At 45.2% G+C, this 27,847-nt stretch overlaps 1 protein-coding gene across 2 annotated transcripts in view; it reads left to right on the top strand.

Moving 5' to 3' along the window:
- Nucleotides 1–27,683, top strand: part of HDAC1 (histone deacetylase 1) — a 28,146-nt gene extending 463 nt beyond the window's left edge. Inside the window, exons 2-15 of one of the 2 annotated variants that reach the window (XM_059690358.1) lie at nucleotides 5,831–5,883; nucleotides 6,476–6,588; nucleotides 15,856–15,973; nucleotides 19,815–19,889; nucleotides 21,726–21,864; nucleotides 22,324–22,465; nucleotides 23,497–23,589; nucleotides 24,597–24,705; nucleotides 24,787–24,927; nucleotides 25,465–25,573; nucleotides 25,668–25,798; nucleotides 26,049–26,201; nucleotides 26,736–26,784; nucleotides 27,054–27,683. In XM_059690358.1, coding sequence (XP_059546341.1) covers nucleotides 6,514–6,588; nucleotides 15,856–15,973; nucleotides 19,815–19,889; nucleotides 21,726–21,864; nucleotides 22,324–22,465; nucleotides 23,497–23,589; nucleotides 24,597–24,705; nucleotides 24,787–24,927; nucleotides 25,465–25,573; nucleotides 25,668–25,798; nucleotides 26,049–26,201; nucleotides 26,736–26,784; nucleotides 27,054–27,081 — 1,362 coding nt within the window. In that variant the 5' untranslated portion in view covers nucleotides 5,831–5,883; nucleotides 6,476–6,513 and the 3' untranslated portion in view covers nucleotides 27,082–27,683. The remainder of the gene's footprint in view (nucleotides 1–5,830; nucleotides 5,884–6,475; nucleotides 6,589–15,855; nucleotides 15,974–19,814; nucleotides 19,890–21,725; nucleotides 21,865–22,323; nucleotides 22,466–23,496; nucleotides 23,590–24,596; nucleotides 24,706–24,786; nucleotides 24,928–25,464; nucleotides 25,574–25,667; nucleotides 25,799–26,048; nucleotides 26,202–26,735; nucleotides 26,785–27,053) is intronic. The other variant, XM_059690356.1, reaches the window with a different exon arrangement.
- Nucleotides 27,684–27,847: the final 164 nt, after the last annotated feature.

The following is a 27,847-nucleotide window of genomic DNA, read 5'->3' as shown; positions in this document are numbered from 1 at the left end:
GAGGAGGCTGAGAGGAGGCCGGGCCTGAGAGGGATGCAAAGGGGGTGGAAACGGAGGGAAGAGCGTGAGGCGAGGGGTCGCTCGGGGACGTCTGAGGTACTCTCGGTGGAGAACTGTGAAGTCTGATGGGAGAGTTGGAGTGGGACTCCTAGAGGGGAGGCTGAGTCTGAGGGGGGGAGACAGAATATGATGGGGAAGATTGCAAGGGTTTATATTTTCTCCTGAGACTACCCAGGTCTTTTACTGCCCCTGTCCCTCCTCCTCCTTGAGAAGAGTCCTTCAGGAATCACCAACTGGTGGTGACCACTGCCCCTCTCACGGTCTCTGAGCGGGGCCTGCAGCTGCTACTGGGAAATGGAGCCCCCGGGGTTGGAAGGAGAAGGACGCTACTTATTCACGTACCAGAAGTCTACCCAGCAGCTTACTCTGAGTTAGGTAGCATGTCGGTGCTGGAGCCGGGGAGCGGGGTTGATCAAGTCACTTCTCCAGCTCAGTTTGGAGCGGAGATAGTGACAGAGAGCTGCTCCCCAGTGTCTTGCTGGGATAAAGGAACTCTCAGGGTGTTGTAGGGGCACCCAGCCCAGACCCAGGAGTCAGGGAGAGCGGTGCCATCTCAGCGAGGACCTGAAGAACGGGAGTTATTAGCCTGGCAAAGGTAACAGCAAGGTTAGAGATGAAAGAGAACAGCACATTTGAAAACCAGCATGTTTCTATACTAGTTGTACCGGTTAGTAATGCGGATTGTGTAATCAAAGGAAACACGATAATTTCAAGAGAAACATCAAAAGTGCTTTATTCAAAGTAATGCCCATCGCTAGCTACGCATTTCCCCCATCTTTCAGGTAATTTGTGGATACCGTCCCAATAGAACTTTTCTTGTTTTGAGGCAAAGCATTCAGAGACCCAATTTTCCACTTCTTATGTTTTGAAGTGCTGCTCAGAAAGTGCGTGTGCCACCGATCGGAACGAGTAATCTGAAGGAGCAAGGTCTGGTGGATATGGCGGGTGGGTTAATACCTCCCAGGCCAGATCTTTTAACGAAGCGGTTCTCAACCTGTGAGTCTCGACTCCTCTGGGGGTTGAACGACCCTTTCCCAGGGGTTGCCTAAGACCATTGGAAAACACATATATAATTACATATTGTTTCTGTGATTAATCACTGTGCTTTAATTATGTTCAATTTGTAACAATGAAAATACATCCTGCATATCAGATATTTACATTACGATTCATAACAGTAGCAAAATTACAGTTATGAAGTAGTAACGACAATAATTTTATGGTTGGGGGTCACCACAACACAAGGAACTGTATTAAAGGGTTGCGGCATTAGGAAGGTTGAGAACCACTGTTTTAACGTGTCGTTAACTTGTTTTGAAGTGTGTGATGGTGCGTCATCATGAAGCAAAATTACTTTGCCATGTCTTCTGGCATATTCTGGTCGTTTCACAATCAAAGCGAAGTTCAAATTGATTATTTGTTGTTGGTAGCGATCAGTATTTCACCTGGTTTTAGAAGCTCATAATACACACCTTCCTGATCCCACCAAACACAGAGCATTGTCTTCCTTCCAAAGCGATTTGGCCTTGCAGTCAATGTTGATGGTTGATCTGGATCAACCCATGATTTTGTGTGTTTGGGATTCTCAAAATAAGTCCACTTTTCATCGCCAGTCACAATTCGATGCCAAAAAGACTTTCTTTCGTGCTGTTGAAGCAACATTTTTTGTTGTTGTTGTTGAAGCAACATTTTACTGATGACTTTTCGGTTTTCCATTTGTCTTTCGTTCAGTTGATGTGGCACCCATTTTCCTTCCTTTAAAATCTTTCCCATTGCTTGAATAAATGATCAGAAAATGTTTGCTGAGCAATGTTTACTCTTTCTGCAAGTTGTTTTTGAGTTTGACACGCATCTTCATCCAGTAATGCTTGTAATTGTTGGTCTTCAAATATTTTCGGTTGACCTGGACGTTCTTTGTCTTTCACATCGAAATCATCACTTTTAAAGCATTTAAACCAGCATTCACAAGTATCTTGAGATGGAGTATGTTCACCATAAGCTTCCCGAAGTATACAATAACTTTCAGCAGCACTTTTCTTCAAAAGTAATGAATTAAAACTTCCTGCAAATGCTCTTTTTTGGCATAAAATTCAATATTTTTAAGCATAAAAATATCTATGATGTTAACACCTTCAGAAAATTTGACATATAAAGTTTTGAAGCTTGTCAATACAACAAATAGCATACATGTTAAATCGCATATATATCAACATATGTGTAACTCCATCCATTGAAAAAATCCGCAGTATTAACCGGTACACCTTGTACAGTATGCCTGAAACATAGATTTGAGGGCAGAGTGGAGAAGGTAGGGAGCAGAGAGCAGGGATAAGGGAAAGGTTGCAAGTGATGAGGCCAGAGAAATAAATGGGGATCTGAGCATGAAGGGCTGGGCATACTATCCCAAGGAATTTGTACTTTATTCTAAGGGCACTTGTGAGTCATTGAAGTTTTATGCAGGTTAGTGACGACATCAGATTTATGCTTAGAGCTAGCACTCTGGGACAGAAATTAAATTCATGAATGTTGGGGTAAGGAAGAAGACAAGGAGCCCAAGTTTCTGGTTTGGGCAGTTTGATGCTGAGTGTTTGGAGATCATGTCAGTTGATAACTTTGGGGAGTTTTTTGGTAGGCTTTTTGCTTATTTGTTTGTTTGTTTTCTTGTTGATATGTTTGGGGGATATCTAAGCAGAGGTGTCCAGTAGGCAATTGACCATACTGGTCTGTAGTTTAGAAGACAGAAATGAAAAGATAGAGAGATTTTTGGTAATCATCAGCATACCGATGGGAATTTTATTGTAGAAGAATTTTATTATATGAAATCAGTCACCCCAAGAAGTTGTGTAGGGTGAAAAGAGAAGAGGATCCAGGGTGGAATTCTAAGGAAGTGTACTGGGGAAAAGACTAGTGTCCGTCATGCTCTGTACTCCCCTGTCAGCATTTGTCACTTGTGTTGGAATTGCCCATTTACTTGTTCATACCTTTTACAGATAGTAAATGCCTAAGGGAAAGGGAACATGTCTTATCTACCTCTGAATGCTCAACCCTCAAAACAGTGCTAGCTCCTAGTAGGCTGTCAGTAAAGATACAGAGGGAATGGTCCAAGATGTAAGTGAACCAGAAAGTGTTGGGTTACAGTAGCCAAAAGAGGGAGGGAGTGGGCAAGTACTGTTTTCTGTGCAGGGTTTGGAATTGAAGAAGTGAGTGAAGAGGAGACATCAGGCAGCCAGTTATATTTGGCCCAACTTTTTAATAAAGCTTGTCCTGGGCAGAGAGAGAGTTGTTGATAAAGGGGAGATAGAATGCTTGCGAGTTGAGCATATTCAAATTCTTAGGGGAAATAGCCAGGGAGAAGGAGAGGTTGAAGATATTAGAGGGGCTAGTAATGGTGGAGTTTCCTGAGGAGACCAGGTGGGATGGACACCAGAGCACATGTGGGGACACTAGCCTTCAAGAGGAAGTTCCTTCTTGATAAGTAGGTAAGAAAAAGTTCAAATGTAGTTAAGTTTGAGGGAGTTTTCAAGATAAAGTAGGAGAATATTTTTTTTCCTGAGAGTGGGGGAGGTCAGTTGGTAGTGTAGGAATCTTGAAGAGAGATAACTGTTAAATAGCTGCTGTGAAAGAGGGAGGTCGAAAAATAAATTTGGAAAGATTGCTGGGCAGTGGTGAGGGCGCATTTGAGGCTGGATCTTATGACTTCGTAGCCATGTTAGTTTGCAGTTTTGTGATCTCCACAGTCGTAGTTTAAAAAGAGAAAAAGGGTAAAGAACCAACTTTTAGAGAAGAGAAACATCTTACTTTTTAAGACAGTGTGAGTTTTGCAGTGAGGTCACTAGCTTGGAACTCAGATTTGGCTCTGCTGCTTAGAAGCTTTGCAGTATTGGGTAAGTCACTTTACCTTTCTAGCCTCAGGTCACTTCCATAAAATTAAAAAAAAACAAAAAACTATGAGAACAGTGGGAAAAGCTCTTTTAAAGTTTATTTATTTATTTTTTTTCTTTTAAAGTTTAAAAGTAGTACCTAAATACCAGTTATTTCTTTTAAAGTCTCTCAGCAACCTAAATAAAAACTGTTAAGAGGATGGTGTCTCTGGGCCCCACCCTCAGGTACTCCCTTAACCTTCTAGATAAGGTATCTTAGTTCCTCAAGTCTAAGTCTTGGCTGGATCCAAGCTTGATAGGCAAGGGAGTTGCTAGGGGTCAAGGCCCATACCAGACTTGGGTAAGCAGGAATTCAATTATATATCATGATTATAGCCATGTATCTACTGACTGCCCAACAAATTGTATCTGCATCAGCCACTGCCTTAAGAATCCATTCTATCCATCCCCATGGCTGATAAGGGACCCTAGGAACAACTTTCTGCTTTCCTTTCTTGCTACTGCATCTCAAAATCTGTGTCTATGTGGAACACGGATCCCTATTGAATGCCACTACAGGCTGTACTCTGGCTGTTTAGAAGTTTCCCATTGTCCCAGACCTTGTCTATGACATAGAGGCTTGGAGTGTGGCTTGGATGCCGTTGATGGCATTCCCCACAGTGCATTGCTCTCTGGAATGAAACCTGTTTCTGGTACCACCAACCCACAATGGATAAGAGGTTGGAACCTTTTTTTCACTGGTGCTGAAAGATCTCCCTCATCCTGATGGACTCCTTAGGAAGAATCTTTGGGTGTGCAGTTCACTAGATTTTGGAATATTATTACAGAAACTGTCTACTAAGTAGACTCACAGAGCCCTCTAGTTTAAGTGCAAACTGAAGTAAGTACCTGGCATACTAGATTCAGAGTCAGAAGAGCTGACTCCCAAATCACTCATTGATTGTGTGATCTTGTGCAGGCACTTAACTTTTCTGAGTCTCAGTTCAACTCTTTGAATCTTTATTGAGCCTCTGTGATATACAGGGCATATTTGTCCTTGCCTTGAAGGAGCACCTAGTCTTAATGGAGATATAAATAGGTATGTCAATAATTCAGATACAAAGCAAAATGAATTAAATGCTAAATAAATTGCACACAGAGGAAAAGACCATTATTCTAATTAGGAATATGTTTGGAGCTTGAGCTGGGCTTTGTAGTATGAGGATCATCAGAGAAGGAAGGACATTCCAGGTCAAAGGAACAGTATGAACTAAGGATATTTGATGAAGGTGAATGTCATGTTCAGGATGCTGACAATAATCTAGTGTGTTTAGAGCAGATAGTGGCAAACTTTCTGTAAAAGACCAGATAGTAAATATTTTAGACTTTTCATGCCATATGGATGGGTTTCTATAGCAATTATTTAACTACTGAACTCTGCTATTATAATGTGAAAGCAGCTGTAGGCAATATATAAACTCATGGTCATGGCTGTGTGCCAATAAAATATTACTTGCATAAAACAGGCAGTCAGTTATATTTGGCCCAAGGGCTGTAGTAGTTTGTCTGCTCCCAGCTAGTGGAGAGGGAGAAAGAGAGAAGGAGAGACTTGTGGAGGAGAGTGGTGGTGATAGGTAACAAGAGCTGAAGCTGGAAAAGTATATTAAGAAAGTCCTTGAATGCCAGGTTACTGAAGTTGTTCTTTATTTTTCATCCTGTAGGGGATGGGGGGCCATTAAGGATTTTTGAGCAGGGGAGTGATGTTATCAAAGCTGTGTATTAGGGCAATAACTGGTGACAGTGTGGCCAATAATTTGAATTGAAGGCAGAGGGACCATTGCTGTAGATGAAGCAAGAGTTTAGTTTTCTATTCTATAAAATGGCAATAAAACTCCCTGTCTACTTTACAGGGTTATTGTGAGAATCCAGTAAGAAAATGAATGTGAAGTGTCATGTGCAAGAGGTGAACTATGGCTTATAATAATTCTGAGTATTGATGGTTATTTTCCTTTTTTAAAAATATGGTTTTATTGATTTCAGAGAGAGGAAGGGAGAGGGAGAGAAACATTGATGATGAGAGAAAAACATGGATCTGCTGCCTCCTGCACTCCCACTACTGGGGATTGAACCTGAAATCTGGGCAAGTATCCTGACTGGGAATCAAACCATAACCTCCTGGTTCATGGGATGGTATGCAACCAGTTGAGCCACACTGGCTGGGCTGATGGTTATTTTTCTGTTTTGGGAGTGGATTTCTTGGAGATATAGTGTCATCTCCAAGTAGCTTTAGAATGAACCCCTCACACTCTCTAGTTAGTGCCTATGGATCATGGGGAAAGAAACTGGGCTAGACTGACATTTGTAAGTGTTGACTTCTCCAGGGTTCCCTGCCTTTTTTTTTTTTTTTTTTTTCCCATTTGGAGTTATCCCTTCTCAAGGTGGGTAAGAATCTTAAAGACTAGAATGAACCAGAAAGAAAGTTTATTGGAAAGATTCCTGGGTTCTTCTGGGAATGTGTGTCTGTGTCACTGAAACTCTCACTCTTTCTTCTTCAGGGGATGTTGGAAATTACTATTATGGACAAGGCCACCCAATGAAACCTCACCGAATCCGTATGACTCACAATTTGCTACTTAACTATGGTCTCTACCGAAAAATGGAAATCTATGTGAGTTACTGGGAGCTCTGCCCCTCCCTAATCTCATCAGCTCTGATTCCCCATATGTCATTCATTATCTTATTTTCTTGAATGCCCATTCATCAGATGTGTTGTACTACAGTGTGTACCTGCAACAATTTAAAAATGCATACTTTTTGGCCAGTGTTCTCAGTGGTTAGAGCGCCGGCCTGTGCCCCAAAGAGTCTCAGGTTTGATTCCCAGTCAAGGGCACATACCTGGGTTTCAGGTTCAAGCCCTGGCCCTGTCGGGGTTTATTCAGAAGGCAGCCAGTCAATGTGTCTCTCTCACATCGATGATTCTCTCTCTGTGTCTTTCCCCCTCCCTTCTACTATATCTAAAAGTCAATGGAAAAATATTCTCGGGTAAGGATTAACAACAACAAAGTACAAGATGCGCCCTGACTAGTGTGGCTCAGTTGGTTGGGCGTCATCCTGTGCACTGAGAGGTTGCTGGTTCCATTCCCAGTCAGGGCTCATGCTGGAATTGTGGGCTCAATCCCCAGTAGGAAGTGTGCAGGAGGTAGTCAATCAATGTGTTATGCTTTCATGTCGATATTTCTCTCTTCCCCCTTCATCTCTCTAAAAAATATATAAACTATTAAAAAAAAGAACAAGATGTAGAGATAAGGAGCAGTGAAGGAATAAGGGAGCCTTGGGATATTTCCTAGAGGTGATATCTGAGCAGAGTTTAAAGATTAAGTAGAATCTAGCCTGGAATTTGGAATGGAACTGGCATTCTAGGCCAAGGGAAGAACATATGCAAAAAGGCAGAGAAGTAAGAACAATATGGTGCGTTTGGAGAAAATATAAGTAGTTCAGTGTTCAGGTATTGTGGTGAAGTTCACAGGTGTGAGGGGAGCTAGAGCTGAAGAGGTCAGCAAGAATTGGATGTGCTGTACTAAGCAGCTCTGACGGGTTAGAGTAAAAAAATCCAATGCCTAAAATGGTTATTGGGATTTTTGAACTAGCTCCAAGTCTTTAGTTACTAAAGAGTATAGACCAGCCGTGGGCAAACTACGGCCCGTGGGCCGGATCCAGCCCGTTTGAAATGAATAAAACTAAAAAAAAAAAAAAGACCGTACCCTTTTATGTAATGATGTTTACTTTGAATTTATATTAGTTCACACAAACACTCCATCCATGCTTTTGTTCCAGCCCTCCGGTCCAGTTTAAGAACCCATTGTGGCCCTCGAGTCAAAAAGTTTGCCCACCCCTGCTATAGACTGTCTAACCTCTTGACTCCGCTCCTGCTGATCTCTGCTCCATCTTCCAGTTTTTAAAACTTAAGCAGAAACACATCAGTACATCTGTGAACCAAATTTGATTCAAAGGTTCCCAGTTTGAACCTTATCTGGAGGTAGTGAAGAAAAAGTGAACGATTTTACATGAAAGAGATAGGAATAGGCACGCATTTTAGTAGCACGGGGGCCATTTAGGAGCTGTTGCAAAGGTCCAAGTGAGAAAATCAAGAGGATCTGGGGGCCCATGTTGCCTTATGGTTAGAGCATAAGAGTCTGTTAAAGTGTATGGGCAGCTTAAGTAACCTAGCAACAGCAGTGTCCTTCCTCACCATTCCAGAGAATGAAAGGGATGAGTTTTCCTTCCCAGATGGTCCTGTTATGTCTCTAAGATTCTGTAGAGATAGCTGGGGAAGCCAGAGGGAAGGTAGATAGGAGTAGGTCAGATCTTGGGACCGGAGAGATTTTTCAGGTGTGAAAGGCAGCTGGGAATGGAAAACATAAAAGGTAGCAAGGTTTTTAGGCACTCTGGAGAGCAGACTAGCATTTAGATAAAGAGGATACCTGAGCTCTAGCTGGTTTGGCTCAGTGGATAAAGTGTCGACCTGTGGACCAAAAGGTACCAGGTTCAATTCTGGTCAAGGGCACATGCCCGGGGTTGCGGGCTCGATCCCCAGTGGGGGACCTGCAGGAAACAGCCAATCAATGATTCTCTCTCATCATTGATGTTTCTATCTCTCTCCCTCTCGCTCTCTGAAATCAATGAAAAAGTATATATATATATATATTAGAGGCCCGGTGCACAAAATTTGTGCACGGGGGGGGGGGTGTCCCTCAGCCCAGCCTGTGCCCTCTCGCAGTCTGGGACCCCTCGGGAGATAACGACCTGCTGGCTTAGGCCTGCTCCCGGGTGGCAGAGGGCAGGCCCGATCCCTAGGTGCAGCCCCTGATCAGGCTCAGAGCAGGGCCGATTGGGGAGTTGGGGCGCCGCCCCCTGTCATGCAAAGAGCAGGGCGATCGGGAGGTTGTGATGCCACCCTCAGTCACACTCAGGGTACGGCCGATTGGGGGGTTGGGGCACCGTCCCCTGTCACACTCAAGGCAGGGTCGATGGGGAGGTTGCGGCGCCACCCCTTGTCACGCACAGAGCAGGGCCAATCAGGGGGTTGGGGTGCTGCCCCCTCTCACCCACAGAGCAGGGCCGATCAGGGGGTTGGGGCGCTGCCACTCTCACACTCAGGGCAGGGCCGATGGGGAGGTTATGGCTCTACCCCGTCACATACAGAGCCGGGCCTGTGGGGGGCAGAGGGTTGGGGCGCTGCATCCTGTCACACACAGAGCTGCAGGGCGATCACGGGGTTGGGGAGCTCCCCCCTATCAGGCACAGAGCAGGGCTGATCAGGGGGTTAGGGCGCCTTCCCCTGTCACGAACAGAGCAGGGTTGATAGGGAGGTTGTGGCCCCGCCCCCTGTCACACACAGAGCAGCAGGGCGATTAGGGGGTTTGGGCGCTGCCCCCTGTCACGCTGATCCCGGTGCTGGGAGGCCTCGCGGCTCCGCTGATCCCGGTGCTGGGAGGCATATTACCCTTTTACTATATAGGGTAGAGGCCTGGTGCACGGGTGGGGGCCGGCTGGTTTGCCCTGAAGGGTGTCCTGGATCAGGGTGGGGGTCCCCACTGGGGTGCCTGGCCAGTCTGGGGGCTGAGGGCTGTTTTCAGGCTGGGGGTGACTGAAGCTCCCAACCGCTCCTTTTTTTCTTTTTCATTCTGGGCCAGCTTTAGCTTTGAGGTTTGGCTCCAGCTCTTAGGCCTCTGCTGCTGAAAGTAGGTTTCTGGCCTTTGCTTACAATGTTGTGATCCTGCTGGCTGAAGCCCGGCGGACTCAAGCAGGTTTCTGGGGTTTTGTTTAGCTTCTATATTTGTTACTTAGTTGCTTAGAGTTGCAGCTCAGAGGCCGGCCGCGGCAGGCGGGGAACGTTGGAGTCCTCCGTCACTGAAGCAAGCAAGCCTCATGTTAGTTTCAAGCTGCCTGGCTGCCGGCCGCCATCTTGGCTGGCAGTTAATTTGCATATTGCCCTGATTAGCCAATGGGAAGAGTAGCGGTCGTACGCCAATTACCATGTTTCTCTTTTATTAGATAGGATATAAATAAAGAGGATACCTGAATGTGGATTAGTAAGCACCAGGAGTCTCCAGAGCTGCCTATTGCACATCTACACCATGCTAATCTGGCCCCAACTTGCCTTCTTTCTTTCCTTTCCCCCCTTAGCCCTCCAAATCAGCCAGATCAGATTCTGCATCTTTCCACACCATCCTGACTGGGAGGATTATTTACTGTGCCCCCTCATATCTTACTCATCTTCAAGAGTCACCCCAAGTCCTCTTTCAACATATTTTTGTTGAGTACTGTCATACCCCAGGGACTATATCAACCTCCATGAGAGATTTGAGAAATAAAAAAATGAATTCTATCTTCAAGTGAGAAGAAAAATAAACTAATATTTATTGATGATTGCTGGTGCCCGGCTATGGTACCTGTTATTTAGTGTATTAATTATAACAACCCTAACTTATAGATCAGAAAACAAGCTCAAAGAAGATAATTAATGAACATGTCCAAAGTCACATAGCTCTTAATAAATGAGTTTAGACTCCAACCCATATTTCTCTAATTCCAGTGTCTGTATCTGTCCATTTGTCCTTTTTTCCTTCCTAAACAACCTTTTAACCAGAAGTCTAGAAGTAAATGGTCTCTAGACCATTTGGCTATGTCATCAGGGACTCAGGCTTATTTTATCCTTCTGCTCAGCCATCCTTAGCTTATGTGGTTTCATCATGTTTTTTTGCCTTGAAGTCACATGATGGCTATCTCCAAGTATTATGTCTTCATGTAACAGAATCCAAAAAGGAAGGGAACAGGATAAATGGATCACTGTCCCCACCCCACTCTGTTCTTTTTTTTTTTATTAAAAAATATATTTTATTGATTTTTTACAGAGAGGAAGGGAGAGGGATAGAGAGCTAGAAACATCGATGAGAGAGAAACATCGATCAGCTGCCTCCTGCACACTCCGCACTGGGGATGTGCCCGCAACCAAGGTACATGCCCTTGACCGGAATCGAACCTGGGACCCTTGAGTCTGCAGGCTGACGCTCTATCCACTGAGCCAAACTGGTTAGGGCTGTTCTTTTTATTAAAGAGGAAAACCCTCTCCAGAGATTTCCCCTTATATCTCATTGGGTCATTTGCCATCCTTAGGCCATTTACCAGCAACTGGCTTAGACTAATCACATTTGATCCCTGTGGCTGTGTACATTAACACCTAACCAAATTGAGATGTGTTACCAAGAATGGCTCGTTGGAAAGCAACCAACTGTGGCTGTCATAGAAAATAATAATACTTTATTGGAAATTATGTAATACCAGGGGCTCAGTGCACAAATTGGTGCACCTTGAAAGAAACTGTGGGCCGCGAGGCTGCAGTGAGCACAGGCGGGTCTCGTCCCTCCTGCTGCAGCCCCTGGCCCCTTGTCTGCTGGCAGCCACCGCAGCTCCCCTGCGCTGATGGCACCAAGTGATTGGGGGCATCGGCAGCGAGTGCAAGTGAGGCTGGTACTGGCAGTAGGTGCAAATAGCGGCTTTGGTGCCAGCAGTGGATGCAAGTGGGGCCGTTGCTGGCAGTGGGTGTGAGCAGGGCTGGCGCTGGCAGTGGGTGCAAGAAGCAGCTGCCGGCCCGATCGCTCCTCAGGAGCAGGGGGAGGTAGAGAAGCCCCGAGGGGCTATCAGGGCCGGCGCTGGCAGCAGGTGCAAGCATCGGGCGGGACCACAGCACACAGGAGCAAAGAATTTTCAGTAACCACCAGAGGCTCGCCCCGATGACAGCAACTGGTGCCCTGCCTTGGTCTGGCGCCCCCACTCATCTGCTCCACCATCCCACAGTGGCCATTGCCCACCATGTTCAGCACGTGCCCCCTGGTGGTCAGTGCATGTCATAGCAACTGGTTGTTTGCTTGTTCCTCTGTTTGGTCTATTTGAATATTAGGGTTTTATATATAGAGATGTGTGGTATTCTTACTCTAAACTTCTAAAGCAAAACCTCAGTGTTATCTCTTCTTCTGAAATCTATACCTTGTGTGTGTTTTTCGTTAATCCTCATCCGAGAATATTTTTTCCATTGATTTTTAGATAGAGTGGAAGGGATGGAGAGAGACAGAGAGAGAGAAACATTGATGTGAGAGAGATACATCGATTGGTTGCCTTCTGCATGTACCCTGACGTGGGCTGGGGATTGAGCCTGCCACTGAGGTACGTGCCCTTGACCGGAATCAAACCCCTGACCCTTCAGCCTGTGGGCTGACACTCTAACCACTGAGCAACTGTTAGGGCTAAACCTTATTCTCTTTAATGTGATCTTTTTCGTTCTCTAGCCCTACCTTTTCCTTGAGAGTGCATCTTTGGCCCTATTCCAACATAGTTTCTCTGCATTCATCCCTTCTGTCCTCTCCTTTCTCTGGGCTGTGATCCTAGCATTCCTTTCTCAAAGCACAGATAGCCATTTTAGTATCTTTCCTGAGATGGATGGCTTTTGAGAGTCAGTCCTGAAAGATGCTCCTTAGAATTCTCATAATAGTTGTATTACTTCTGTACTTCTGTCTCTACACCTGAAGGAGACATGTTGAGGTATTTTTCACACAATTTCACCCTTTTGGGCTCCTTCCTCAATTCATCTCTCCCAGAATCTACATCCCCACTTTTATCCAGGAACCTTCCTATTTACATAATCAAAAGTCCTGTTTTCTTCCTTGCCTCGGATGCTAATTTTATATATTCCTAGGCTTCTTATTCATTGCCTTCTGTTCTTTTGTTCTGTTTTTAAAAAATGTTTTTATATAATATTGTAGATATGAAATAATTTTTTAAAAAATACGTGTAAGGTATAAAAAAATCACATTGTAATTAATACTACCTACTTTAAGAAAAGGGCCCAGCCAGTGTGGCTCAGTGGTTGAGCATCAACCTATGAAGGTCACGGTTGACTCCAGGTCAGGGCACATGCCCAGATTTCGGGCTTGATCCCCAGTAGGGGGTGTGCAGGAGGCAGCCGATCAATGATCCTCTCAGCATTAATTCATTGATGTTTCTCTCTCTCTCTCCCTCTCTCTTCTTCTCTGAAATCAATAAAAAAAAAATATATATATATATATATATATATATATATATATATATATATATACACACACACACACACACACACACACACACACACACACACTAGGGGCCCGGTGCACGAAATTCGTGCACTGGGTGGGGGGGGGGGAGTGTCCCTCAGCCCAGCCTGCCCCCCCTCACATACTGGGAGCCCTCAGGCGTTGACCCCCAGACCCCTCCGATTGCTGGCTCTGCCCCTTGCCCAGGTCTGATGCCTCAGCCAGAGGCGTAGACCTCCATCACCCTCTGATCACCTGATCGGCCCCTTGCCCAGGCCTGACGCCTCCGCCAGAGGTGTCAGGCTTGGACAGGGGACCCCCATCTCCCCCCGATCACTGGCTCTGGCCCCCGCCCAGGCCTGAGGCCTCTGGCCCAGGAATCATGCCTGGGCAGGGGACCCCCATCTCCCTCTGATCGCTTGCTCCAACCCCCGCCCAAGCCTGACGCCTCTGACCCAGGCTTCAGGCCTGGGCAAGGGGACCATCATATCCCCCCAATCCCAGGCTCAGCCCCCCGCCCAGGCCTGATGCCTCGGCCAGAGGAGTTGACCCTCATCACCCTCCGATCACCAATCACCGGATCGGCCCCTTGACCAGGCCTGAGGCCTCCGGCAGAGGTGTCAGGCCTGGGCAGGGGACCCCCAGCTCCCCGCGGTTGCAGGCTCCGCCCCTGCCCAGGCCTAACGCCTCTGGCTGAGGCATCCGGCTCAGGCAGCGGGGACCCACAGCTGCAGTGGCCCCGCGATTGTGGGCTCCGCTTTAGGCCCAGGCAAGGGACCCCTAGCTCCCAGGACTGCCAGCTTCGACCGTGTCCAGCTCCCATCGCTGGCTCCACCCCTACTTCCTGCTATCACTGGCCAGGGCGGAAAAGGCACCTGATTCTCCAATCATGGCTGGGGGGCAGGGCAAAGGCGGCCCCGGGGCCGCCTTTGCCCTGCCCCCCAGCTCTTAGCTCCCCCCTGGGTTTCCGATCACTGTCAGTGGCAGGGGGCTTCTTCCTGCTTTCCCTTTCGCCTCCCTGCATTGTGCCTACATATGCAAATTAACCGCCATCTTAGTTGGCAGTTAATTTGCATATAGCCCTGATTAGCCAATGAAAAGGGTATCGTCGTACGCCAATTACCATTTTTCTCTTTTATTAGTGTAGATATATATATATATATATATATATATATATATATATATATATATATATATATACTTAAAAACAAACAAACACAAAACACCTAAGTATTTGGAGCCAAGCCTTGCTTCTTTCACTGTGGGTGTTTTTTAATAAAACTGTATCCGTCTTTGAGTCTTATATTTCTCATTATATTTAGTAAGAATTAAATGAGACTCAGAGAATTAAATAAGCCAGACCTCTGGGTTTACTAATCCAGCTTCCTAGTGTGTAACCTTGGGCAAATTACTTAACCTCTCTGCTTTAGTTTCCTTACTGCAAGTGAGGATGATAATAGTATAAACCTTTACCATTTGTATGTCATAAGCATCTATAGACGCAACCGGCAGACCTTTTTAAAATTCAAAATATCATGGCAGTTAACTGGTTAAAAGATGGTTGTAAGGCCCAATTGGTGTGTTTCAGTGGTTAAGCATGGACCCAAGAACTAGGCGGTCATAGTTCTATTCCCAGTCGGGGCACATGCCTGGGTTGCGAGCTCAATCGCCAGTAGGGGGCGTTCAGGATGTTTCTAATAAATAAAATAAAAGGTGGTTGTAAGGATCATATGAGATAGCATATAAAGTGTCTCTGATAAAAGTATTGGTAATTAGAAAAGAAGAGGGTCATTTTTGAAGACCTGCCTTGAAGGGATGAGGGGAAGAGAAGAAAAGATAAGAGAATTTTTAAAAAGAGGGGAGGAAGAATCAGAATGATGTCCCATCTATTTCAAATTATTAGTCACCCCTTCTTTTCTTTTTCTTTTTTAAATATATTTTTATGATTTCAGAGAGCAAGGAAGAAGGAGAGAGAAACATCAATGATGAGAAAGAATCAATGATTGGCTGCCTCTTGCACACCCCTTACTGGGGATTGAGGCGCATATGTCCTTGACTGGACTTGAACCTGGGACCCTTCCGTCTGCAGGCCAGTGCTCTATCCACTGAGAAAACCAACTAGGGCTAGTCACCCCTTCTTATTGAACTTTTAGAGCCATTTGGCCCATAATTACAAATTGTTATATTTAATATTAAAAAGTAATAATTTAAGTGCTTTATAATTTATAAAGAGATTTAACAACCTCATTCAATTCTTACAACTTCTGTGTAAGGTAGATATTGTTATTCCTAAATAGTAAATGAGGGAGTTGAAGCTCAAGAGGTAGACTTACCAAAGCAACAGAGGTTGAGTTGCATCTGGGTCTTCTGATACCCAGTCTCCTTTGATAATCTTATTTGCTTAATTAGATTTCAAGTTTCTTGAGGCCTAAATATAAGCAGTAATTTCTTTTTATCCTTTATAGCATCTAGCCCAGTGATGCCGAACCTTTTGAGCTCGGCATGTCAGCATTTTGAAAAACCCTAACTTAACTCTGGTGCCGTGTCACATATAGAAATTTTTTGATATTTGCAACCATAGTAAAACAAAGATTTATATTTTTGATATTTATTTTATATATTTAAATGCCATTTAACAAAGAAAAATCAACCAAAAAAATGAGTTCGCTTGTCACCTCTGACACGCGTGTCATAGGTTCGCCATCACTGATCTAGCCCAATGCTGGGTAGATATAAGTGTTCAAACTAGACTGAGTGAAGACTGGCATGTAGTTAAGAATAACATGCCCTTTCTCCTCTCTGCCCTCTAGCGTCCTCACAAAGCCAATGCTGAAGAGATGACCAAGTATCACAGCGATGATTACATAAAATTCTTGCGCTCCATCCGCCCAGATAACATGTCTGAATACAGCAAGCAGATGCAGAGATGTAAGTCCCCTCTGTTTGTTCCCTATGTTCAAGCCCCCAGTTGGATCTCCCTTTCAATTGGAGGGGGCCACCCTGCTTTCCTTGGTTCCTCCCATTCAGCTGACACCTGATTTCCCTTGCCTCCCAAGGGTGCTAAAGTGCTTCTTTTTTCTCTTCTGGTTTTCCTTGTTTCTGATTGTAAGGAATAGAGATTGAACCTCGTCTAGTTAGATTCACAACATTTTGCCAAGAAAATTGTAGTAGTTGTAATGGAAAAAGCACTGACCTGGGAGTGGGGATAAAAGATATAGGTCCCAGCTTTGACTCTTTGTTTTAAAAGTATATTTTTATTGATTTCAGAGAAGAAGGGAGAGGGAGAGAAATTCAGAAACATCAGTGATGAGAGAGAATCGTTTGGCTGCTTCCTGCACGTCCCCCACTGGGGATTGAGCCGGCAACACAGGGCATGTGCCCTGTCTGGGAATTGAACCATGACCTCCTGGTTCATAGGTCAACGTTCAACCACTGAAACACTGCAGCCCACCCAGCTCTGACTCTTAACTGGCTTGACAAGTCACTTCCCCTCATCTCAGATTTTTCTTTAGTAAAATGGATTGGATGTCATACAACTAACTGCTCCCACTATGTGAATGGAGAATTTAGCAGCAACTGAGGACAGACTCTGGATGATGTAATCTTTGAGTTGAGGTGATTCTTCCCCTGTCTCTTGGGACTTGAAAGTCAGAACAGGTTCCATCTCAGAAGCAACACCCAATTCATAGGAATGATGGGGATTGTTTTAGCTGTGGGGGAAAAATATGTTCAAATTTGGGAGGAACTATCATATATGACTTTGCTCTTGTAATTTTAGAAATTCTCTCTGAGCACCTAAGATCTCAGTAAAACAATATAACAGCATTGTTCAGAGAGGTTTTCATAGTTTATGACAGCTTATTTTCAAATATCAGGAAATCTGTGGCACTTGTTTGTTGCTACTGGCCCAGGTAGTCTGAGTCCCGAGGCAGAAAGTTATTTATTTGTTGTAATAATTGTGCAGGTAGTGATTACAGAACCACAGGGACCTTCTTTGAAGCATTGAGTTTCACAGCTCCAGGAGCTGCTGCCCTCTAAGTGAAGTGTTTGCTCTGAATTAGCAGGGTCTTGTTTCCTTTCAACGTGAGACAAATTCATTCCTTTGGCTTTAGGGGTTTCCATTACCTATTTAGACTAGCAGTGAGGCTCCACTGTTAGTAGAGAGGGCTTCTCTGAGAGAGTAGCTGTTGAAGCAAGAAAATGAGCTTTTTAAAAAATATATATATTTTTTTATTGATTTCAGAGAGAAAAGGAGAAGGAGAGAGAAATAGAAACATCAATGAGAGAGAATCATTGATTGGCTGCCTCCTGCACACCCTACTGGGGTTTGAGCCCGCAACCTGGGTATGTGCCCTTGACCAGAATTGAACCTAGGACTCTTTAGTCTGCAAGCTGACTATCCACTGAGCCAAACTGTCTAGGGCAAGAAAATTAGCTTTGATGTCTTGGTTTAAATCCCTTAGCTCTGCCACTTAAATATGTGTTCTTGAGTAAGTCTCCTAGCCTCTCTGAGCCTGTTTTTGTTTTTGTTCTGAGTCTGTTTGTCCTTCTTTAAAAAGAAGACAGTAGTGTCTATCTTATAGTGGAGATTGGGGGTGGGTAAATTAAATAATGTATTCAAAGCACCAAGTAGTATGACTTACAACTTTTGTTATTTTCAAATCTGTCAAGGCGGCCTGGCCAACGGCTCAGTGGTGGAGTGTTGACCTATGAACCAGGAGGTCACGGTTCCATTCCTGGTTAGGGCACATGCCCAAGTTGCAGGCTCGATCTCCAGTGTTGAGTGTGCAAGAAGCAGCTGATCAATGATTCTCTTTCATCATTGATGTTTCTATCTCTCACTCCCTCTCCCTTCCTCTCTGAAATCAATAAATATATTTAAAATCTGTCAAGGCAGACAAAATATTAGGCCCCCCAGAGTGCATAGGTTTGGCTCTGGCTCACAGTTTTTTCTAATTTTCCTGAAACCAGCACTCTAAATTTGTGCATTTAAAAAGTAAGTCTAGGATTTTTTCTCAGTGAAGATGAGAAGTAGAAAGGATAAGGCTCTCTAAGGATTTCAGAGAACCTTATTGACTTGATTCATAGGATTATAGAGAGATATCACTTAGTACAGTGCTTTATAACCAGGGGTATCTACAGAGATATCAGGGATGTAAGAACTGAGCTCTCTTTAAAATATTTACCAACACTTAACCTAGGAAATTATACCTGAAATGAAATAGTATTTTCTTATGTCTAAAACACCCATTTCCTCCGTGGATGCTCCACATCCCAAATGGGAATGCAAGCAAAATGTTGGAAACCCAAGCAAGCCAAACCCACTGCAGGAGGAAGCAGCCAGAGGAAGAAATTGGTTGCCATGGATAAATAGCCTGGCCCAGGGGCCAAAGTTCTTATTGACACAACCTCCCAATGTTTACCCGGGAAGCTGGGGAGAGAGCCACCCACTGCGCATCCCCTTACGCAGGCCATGCTTTCCCAAGCACTTGTCTTGGCAGGGCATCAGATCAGAGCATCCTTCACATTTAGGGCAGTGCCAGAGTTGATAACTCTATGGTTATTGCAAACCTTGATGATAACTCTTACGGTTATTGTAAACCTTGAGCTTCAGCTGTCTCAAGCTGGGTTCTCCTGCCCTCCTCATCCTAGGGGGGTCCTCCTCCTTAGTCTAATTTGGGAACTATTATTGGTAACAGTGGATGGGTAATGGGAAGACTAGGGCAAGAGAATAGGCTGTAGTCCTACCCCTGCCTCTAAATTCTTATGTATCATTGATGTCTCAGCAGTTTCCTTTTCTGTGAGAAGAGACTTGGAGCCATAAGGTTCCTCTCTTGCTCTGTGAGTCTACAACCTTCAGGTGTGCTTCCTTTCCTGTCCTTTTCATTTCATTTGCATTCTGGTTTGCATGTGTTTATCATTGTGTTTTAGTTTGTACTTTTACCCCTTTAGGCCTGAAATAACTTTACTCCAGTTGTCACTTGTGGGTGTAGTAAAAAGAGCACTGGACTGTGGGATTCAAGACACCTGGACTCTGATTCTGGTTCTTGCCATTGCCTGGTTGTATAACCTTGGGCAAGCCACTTCTCCATATCTCTTTGTGTGGGGTTGATACCTGTCTTGTCTAGCTCATGGGATCGTTATGAGGATCAGATGAGATTGTGTATATGAAATTACTGGGGAAAAGCCAGAGTATGTTTTCATAGGCTTTTAGGACAGGCAGGCCAATACTTGAATACTGCCTCTGCCATTTACTAGCAGTTCATCTCTCTGAGCCTGTTTCCCCATTCATAAAATGGGGCCAAATTTTACCTCATATGGTTGTGTGAGGATAGATTATATCAGGTATTGAAAGCATTTAGCATAGTGTCTGGCATGATGCTAAATATTTGGTGAATTCCTTGTTGGTCAGCCTGAGTGAGGTACAGTAACAAACCCAGGCTGGAAGAAGAGGCTAAATTTTTCTCCCTCATGTAATGAATCAACATTTCCCAAGCACTTACTTGCTAAATGTTTCCTTATCTAAGATTTCTGTTCATCTTCTCAACAATGGAGTAAGGTGGAATGTCATTATGACTTGTTATAGATAAAGAGCCAAAGCTCAGAGAAATTAAATGATGTGACCCACTTACACAGCCAGTAAGTAGTAGAGCCTGGACTAGAATCCAAGCCTTCTGAATTCAAATTCTGTTTTTCTATCAGCTCATAAATATATAAACAAAAACTAAAGGAAATTGTGGAAACTAACCTTTCACTTATGTCTTTCAAGTCAACGTTGGTGAAGACTGTCCTGTATTTGATGGCCTGTTTGAGTTCTGTCAGTTATCTACTGGTGGCTCTGTTGGTAAGGAACATACCTCCCTCCTTGAGGGCTGTGCTGGGTTGTAGTAGTGAGGTCTGTCTTTTAGGTCACTGTCCCAGTAGGCTGATCTGTGACCATATAAAATGGTACTGTGGGTTTGTTTGTTTGTTAATCTTCACCTAAGGGTACCTTTTGCATTGATCTTCTAGAGAGAGTAGAAGGGGGAGAAAGAGAGGGAGGAGAAAAGCATATTGATTAGTCCCCTCCTACATGCGCCCCTACTGGGGACATGGATTGAACCTGCAATCTAGATATATGCCCTTAACCGGGAATCAAACCTGAGACCCTTCGGTCTGTGGCCCAACACTGCAACCACTGAGGCATACCAGCCAGGGTGGTCCTGTGGATTTTTACCTTACGTCTTTTTTAAAAAAATATATTTTATTGATTTTTTACAGAGAGGAAGGGAGAGGGATAGAAAGTTAGAAGCATCAATGAGAGAGAAACATCAATCAGCTGCCTTCTGCACCCTCCCTACTGGGTACATGCCCTTGACCGGAATCGAACCTGGGACCCTTGAGTCCGCAGGCCGACGCTCTATCCACTCAGCCAAACTGGTTAGGGCAACCTTTGGTCTTTCAACTGTCCTGGTTCAGTCCCAGCCCAGGCTCAGTCTCTTGATGTGGTACTGACAGGTGTCCTTGACTGATCTCTCCTACCAAGAGATCTTAAATACAGGAATTCCCTGCTGACTTTATGGGATTGTTGAGATGCTATCCATAAAAGCAATTTGTGAACAGCATAGTGCTATAAAAATGGGAAGTGTCATCATTTGTGTTGTACAAAAGAACATGGTAATTATTTTTGAGGTCAGAAATATGCTCTAAATATTGCCCACTTTCATTAGTAACTTTTAGATTACTTCTAGAATTATTCTAACCCTTTTTCTTAACAGGTATTAATTTTCTTATGCCTGTTGTTTTCTCTCCTCCCCTCTCCCTTCCACTACCCAGTGTCATCTCAGGAAACAAAGAATTGCACAGGGGGGAAAAATTGCCCACAATCACACTGTCAATGAATAACCATTGTTACCATTTTAGAGTTTGTACATTCATTCTTTTTTCTGTGTGTATATATCTGGACATAACATATATACATCTATATAATGCAAAAAATACCTTGCATTAATCTCCATTTTTCATTTTAATAAATCTTTAAAGTTTCTCTATCTGTAGTAGATACAGCATGTTTTTTAGTGGCTACATGATTATTCCATGTTCTTGTTGGATCATTTGGGTTGTTTCATGTTACTTCTATTAAAATTACACTTTAACAAATGCCACAAATGTACTAGAACACTTGAGTGTATATTTCTCTCTCACTTCTTGGACCTATTTGTATTTTGAGCCTCTGTTACCTTTGGCATCTTCACTGTGAACCATGGTAAGAAATAACATTTATATTTGCAATCCAACTTGTGTACATACACACACACACACATACTCAACTCAAAACTCTTTCTCACCCTGAAGCCAGTTAAGAGCAGTTACCTTTACTGTTATTCTGATATTTTTATTCTACTCTATTTTATTTAGGTATATATATATTGGTCATGACCCACTAAACCAAGTTTAAGGCATACTAAAGGGTTTACCACCTTTCATTTAGAAAACAGTTTTTTTAGAGTAATACATTTACTGACAGTTGGGATGGGATGGGATGGGATGGGATGGGATGGGAGGGAGAAGACTGGCTTGTGAATTGTATGATACAGCTGTTGAATAGGCAGGTCCTACCTCTCACTGGTTCCCTGGGCTTCTTGCGGGGAGGGGGAGAGTGGCTTGGTAATAGGCTTATGTTCTTTCTTCCCACGCCCAGCAAGTGCTGTGAAACTTAATAAGCAGCAGACGGACATCGCTGTGAATTGGGCTGGGGGCCTGCACCATGCAAAGAAGTCTGAGGCATCTGGCTTCTGTTACGTCAACGATATCGTCTTGGCCATCCTGGAACTGCTAAAGTATGCCTGCCTGGCCTTTTCTTTCGGAGAAGCACCTTAGGCCAGGTTCCCACTTACCTTTCCCCCTGGGCTTGCCTCCCTAGTTTGCTTTTCTTAGCAGTGTGTTGGCTAGGATATGTTCAGTGAGTGTCTCTGGCCATTCTCTTCTTGACGGGGTCTTGATTTGATCTGAGCCCACGGCAAGATCAGGGGCAGGCGCTGCTCAGATCCTGCCTCCAGAGTGTCCCTGTGTGGCTGGAGTTGACCCTGGCTATAGAGTAGGAAGATCGGACTTGGTCGGCTTGGTCAGGCCTCTGGAGACACCCTGCCGCACTTCCACCTTCCTTCAGCCAGTTTCCACGTCTCTGGTGCTTAGAGATACCTGAGGGAGGCAGCCAGCTCGGTAAGCTGGGACCTGGCGCCCTTGGCGCGTCCCACTCAGAAAGAGCCCCCAGATCCCTGACCCTTTTTTGATCCTAGGTATCACCAGAGGGTGCTGTATATTGATATTGATATTCACCATGGCGATGGCGTGGAAGAGGCCTTCTATACCACAGACCGGGTCATGACGGTGTCCTTTCATAAATATGGAGAGTACTTCCCAGGAACTGGGGATCTACGGGTGAGAACTCCTTTCAGGGGCCAATCAGCTCACCCTCAGCTGCCAGCTTTAACTCTCATTCGCCAAAAACCACTTCCTGCCTCTTCTTTTAGAACACCATTCTCCAGCCCAAGACACCTTCCCATAATCTCCTTTCCTCCCTTCTTCTGGAGGAAGGGAGTGTTGGAACATAGAGGATTTGGGGGGGAAAGGGGTTGCCTGACTCATGCACTTTCCTCCAGGCCACAGCTAAATCACATTACACTTTCCCCATATGGCTTGAATTTTAGGCTAGAAATGTCAGGTTCTCTCCCATGGGCTAGGATTTGGGACCCTTATGAACCATCTCAGGGGAAAAATATTTTAGGTCACTTCCCTTTTGATCATCTGACTGAAAGTTATGGACTCTATCCCCAGAAAAGTACATGAAATTTTGCATCGGATATCGAATAGTTAAGACACCTCCACCTAAATGAAGTCCATCCATGGACTTCTAAGAATCCTTGGAAGCTAATTCATTGAACTGTTCTGTTATTAGCATGAATACTGTGAAATCAGCCATTTTGTCATGCCAGTAACCCTTAGGTGAAAAAAGTGGCACTGATTCAATTGTTTGGTGTGATGCGCATTAGAGTAACTGAGTATTTACTATTTTGAGAACTCTTTTTTTCCTTCTTTGCATCCCCACCATATATCCCTAGAGAGAGAGGGTGGGTGGGTAGAGTGAGCAGTAAAGCTCTCTGGAGAGAAAAGGGTTGTTGCAGGTAGGTATTCTGTGTCCCAGTCACCAGCCAGCTCTAACCCAACCCAAAGGTAGAGGTCTTTGTGCTGTGGGATAGGATATTTAATCGCTGGACCCATAAACAATTCCCAGTTTGGGTACAGGCTCAGTGGTGTGTCATGAGCTGTGAGCTAGACTTGCCACTGAGGGGAAGGGTACTAACCACAGTGTCTCTGGACCCTCATGGGCCCCTCTTGCCTCTTAGAACCAGCCCCCATCCTTGAACTTCTAGCTTCATTTTTCAGTTTTATTTTAATGTCCCCTTGATTAGGATATTGGGGCTGGCAAAGGCAAGTATTATGCTGTTAACTACCCGCTTCGAGATGGGATTGACGACGAGTCCTATGAGGCCATTTTCAAGCCGGTAAGTGGTTTATCCACCACCTGGGTTACAAATGGGATTGGCCTAAGGGGGGGTAGCAAAGCTCCCCACCATTTCAGGGTCTTTCCCCTGAGAGGCTGGTCGGGAGATATGCTTCAACCCTGGATTGCATGCTGTGTGCTCAGTTCCGGAAACAATTCATCCAAATAGTTGTTGATGCCTTCTGTGATTCAGGCCCTCTGTTGGATACAAGAATACCTACGTCATGATCTATGGCCTTGAAGACCTCAGTGTGGGAGGCAGGCATATACCTACCGGTGTAGTCAGTACTGTTTTTGAGGGATGAACCAGAGGAGAGGCAGTCTGCTGCCTGGGCTGGGGAAAGGGTAGTCTGATGGTTGCACAGAGGTGGTGACATTTGAGCTAGACTTTGAAAAATGAGTTACCCATGTAAAGAAGGACGTGGGGGCCGGTGGGAGGGGTGGCATTCAACAGAGGGAACAGTGGTGCCAATATGTAGCTGTCTGTAGGCCACTGTGATACGTGGGAGGAGTATCTAAGGATGTAGAAAATGTATGTTGGGGTCAGTATTTCAGAGGGAGCCTTGAATGTCCTACTGACAAATTAAATCTTCACTTGTCCGCAGCAGGGAACCATTAATAGAGTAACCTAATAAAGTCAGCAAACACCAAATGCCTAATCTGTGCTTGTAGTAAGGGCAGGCAGCAACAGGAGCCTGAGTTATGGTCCCTGTCCTCAGTAATGGTTCCTCACAGTATCAGGCTCAAAGGCTATAGGACCAGGTGAGTAAAGCAGACGCACCTAAGGGTCAGAGAGGCTTCCTGGAGGAAGTCTAGGTAATGAGAGAAGGGACTGGGGGTCGATAAAGTGGGAAAACCAGAAGCCCGGGCTGATACTTCCTTTTATCTACCACCCAGCATATGGGAGAGTGGAAAGGTACAGAAAAAAGTGTTGCACCCACTCTTTTTAGCCTAAAACAACACATAGCTTTTCTTGAGGCTGGTGGTGACCAGGATGTTATCCTTTAGGTCATATCCAAAGTGATGGAGATGTTTCAACCCAGTGCAGTCGTCTTACAGTGTGGCTCTGACTCCCTGTCTGGGGATCGGTTAGGTTGCTTCAATCTGACCATCAAAGGTGAGACCAGGTGGCATAGGCCTGGGTGGGCAGGGTCCTGCTGGTGCTTCTGTAACCCAGCACCTCCTTCTTCCACCAAAGGGCACGCCAAGTGTGTGGAGTTTGTGAAGAGCTTTAACCTGCCTATGCTGATGCTGGGAGGAGGTGGCTACACCATTCGTAATGTTGCCCGATGCTGGACATACGAAACAGCTGTCGCCCTGGACACAGAGATTCCTAATGGTAATAGCGCCAAGGCCAGGTTGGCTGGATAGAGCTGGAGCTCACATGTCCTCAAGTTCACAACTCCCTTTGGCTAAATGACCTCTCCTCTTCCAATACTAGTTATTGATTCTCCTGTTTATTCTCTTGTGTTTGTCAGACCATAGTCATTAATTTTTCCTGAGTCCTTTTTGACCCTGTTCCCTCTCGCTTTTTTGGTCTGAACAAAATTACCACTGGTTATTTATAGCTCTGGAATTTCTCTATATGGTAACTGGGGTAGTGAGTAAGGGAGTGCTCCCAATTAATATTGCCTAAATCTTTCTAAACCAAGGGCTTGGGCCTACTCATAATGAGATAGACACACACACCACTGGTGTGGACATTGCAGAATGCCATTGAAGAGATTGAAGTACTATAGACATGATTCTCACCCTATTTCGGAGGCATTCTTCTCTTTGATAGTTGGGCTTATAGGTCCAGATAAACCTGTAAATGCTTTTCTCGGGGTCCCATGGTTTGGCCAGGTCTCATGACTCTCTCTGCTACCCCAATTAGAGCTTCCATACAACGACTACTTTGAATACTTTGGGCCAGATTTCAAACTTCACATCAGTCCTTCCAATATGACTAACCAGAACACAAATGAGTACCTGGAGAAGATCAAGTGAGTATATCCCCAGACACCTCTTGATTGAACATTCCAGGCTGTGGTTTGTCCCTAACTAGAACCCAGCCACCCTCTATACCATTGGCCATAGACAGCGACTGTTTGAGAACCTGAGAATGCTGCCCCATGCACCTGGGGTCCAAATGCAGGCGATTCCTGAGGACGCCATTCCAGAGGAGAGTGGTGATGAGGATGAGGAAGACCCTGACAAGCGCATTTCGAGTAAGACCCCGACCCAGGGTCCTGTACTTCCCTGAGTAGGCAACTCTGACTTCCCTCCAACTGTTCTTGGTTTCCATTTCCCCCCAAGTTACCCATCTGTTAGGAAACCCAAGTTCAGTGCCTGTAGGAGCAAGTAGGGAACCTGAGTTCCCTCTGCCCTTCTTTGTCCTCTACCCTTAGTGTCTCTCGGAGGACACTCATGGGGAAACATTGGGCACTCCTGCTCTCTGTGTTTTCCATTGCTTCCCAGTCTGTTCCTCTGACAAACGAATTGCCTGTGAGGAAGAGTTCTCTGACTCTGATGAGGAGGGAGAAGGTGGTCGCAAGAACTCTTCCAACTTCAAAAAAGCCAAGAGAGTTAAAACTGAGGATGAAAAAGAGAAAGACCCAGAAGAGAAGAAAGGTGGGTATGGGTTAGGCAAAGATTTGGGTCTTGAGCCCCAGTACTGGAGAATGATGAATCTATGTAGGGCACTGGGAGGAGGGAGCTGACTTGGGCCCTGCCAGCTCCTGTGGGGATCTTCCTCCGCTCTTTGGCCTTTCAGTGGCTCCCAGAAGTGGCAAGGCTTACAAAGGAATGAAACTCAATTCATCATCTCCACCAGATTATCGAGCCCTGCCAGGCTCCAAAGCCAGGGACATGCCTGGGCTCCCTGTGGTCAGGAGTGTGGCCCTCACATACCACCCAAGCCCTTTTCCTGGCATTTCACCCCAGTTTCCCAGGGGGCTGCCTCCTCCCACCAGGTTCAGGCTCTAGCAGGTTGGGAAACCGGTCAGACCTGTTTGTTCTCAACAGGGCTCACTGGGTAGACCTGGGATGGGCTTTTTTTATGTCCAGTGAGCTGTAGTGTGGGGAAGGGGTTTTTTGGTAAGGGAAGATCCCATGGGTCTTTCCAGAGGGTCTGTCCTTGGCCATCCCTGCACTTTTATGTTTCAGAAGTCACAGAAGAGGAGAAAACCAAGGAGGACAAGCAAGAAGCCAAAGGGTGAGGAAGGAGCTGTCAGCCATCTCCCTGGCATTGGTGCACCAGCCCCTTTGTCCCACGACACTGAGAGGGAAGGCACAGGGACAGCTGGGCCAGCTCACAAAGGCCTCTTTCAGGGACCAGTCTGTCTGCAGTTCTAGGCAGAGCTAGGAAGCCCCAGCCCTCAGCAGTCACCTGGGCAGCGGGGTCCTGTGAAAGTCAGTCATTGTACCCACACTTCAAGGCCTCTGGGGTGGGTTATCTCATACCAGTCTCTGTTCTCTCCACAGGGTTAAAGAGGAGGTCAAATTGGCCTGAGCAGTCCTCTCCAGTTCTGGCTTCTTGCAAAGTGCCCCACCTTTCTCCTGTAACCCCTCAGATTTTATATTTTCTATTTCTGTGTATTTATATAAAAATATATTAAATATAAATATTCCCAGGGACTAGACAGGAACCAGGGCCATGAGCCCAGGGCACACGTGCTGGGCACGCTCTTATAATAGCTGCCCTGCCATCCTTCCCCAATTCTTAATTTTGAACCATAAAGGGTGCCAGTTCTGGGTGAAAGGGATTCTATTCTCTTAAACATCCATAGAACATAATTCCAAAATGCCAAATTCCTGCTTAGTGGCTTTGGAAAGATGCCCATATTGAGCTTTCGAGGAATGGCTGGGTCTTCAGGAACCCCCTGTTCTTGACCGGCGCCTTAAGGTAACAGCTACATTTAGATTGGTTCTGTTATACCTTCCCACTGGCCCCAAGTGAGTTAAGAAACTCACGCTATCTGACCTCTGACCCCTCTCCTCCTCCATTTTGCAGGTGGGAATTGGTAGTTTCCTTTTTGAGATGCTATTTTTGGGGACTTTGTGTGTGTGTATGTGTGTGTGAGGATCTTTGTAATAAAATGGTACATTTCTATACCCTCCTGAGCTCATCTAGCAGTATCCCTGGGTTAAATTTTATTCCACTTCCCTGCCTTTCTGGGGTCCATGAAGATCTGGGCAGCGCCCCAACAATAAAAGAACTCCACAAACTTACCTGTCCTTCATCCCTCCCTCAAGGTTTGAGGTTAACCAATCCTTTT

This window comes from Myotis daubentonii, chromosome 3, assembly GCF_963259705.1.
Source record: "Myotis daubentonii chromosome 3, mMyoDau2.1, whole genome shotgun sequence".
Lineage (NCBI taxonomy): Eukaryota > Metazoa > Chordata > Mammalia > Chiroptera > Vespertilionidae > Myotis > Myotis daubentonii.
Note: the sequence above shows the minus strand (reverse complement) of the source record. Positions and strands in the feature narration are given on the sequence as shown.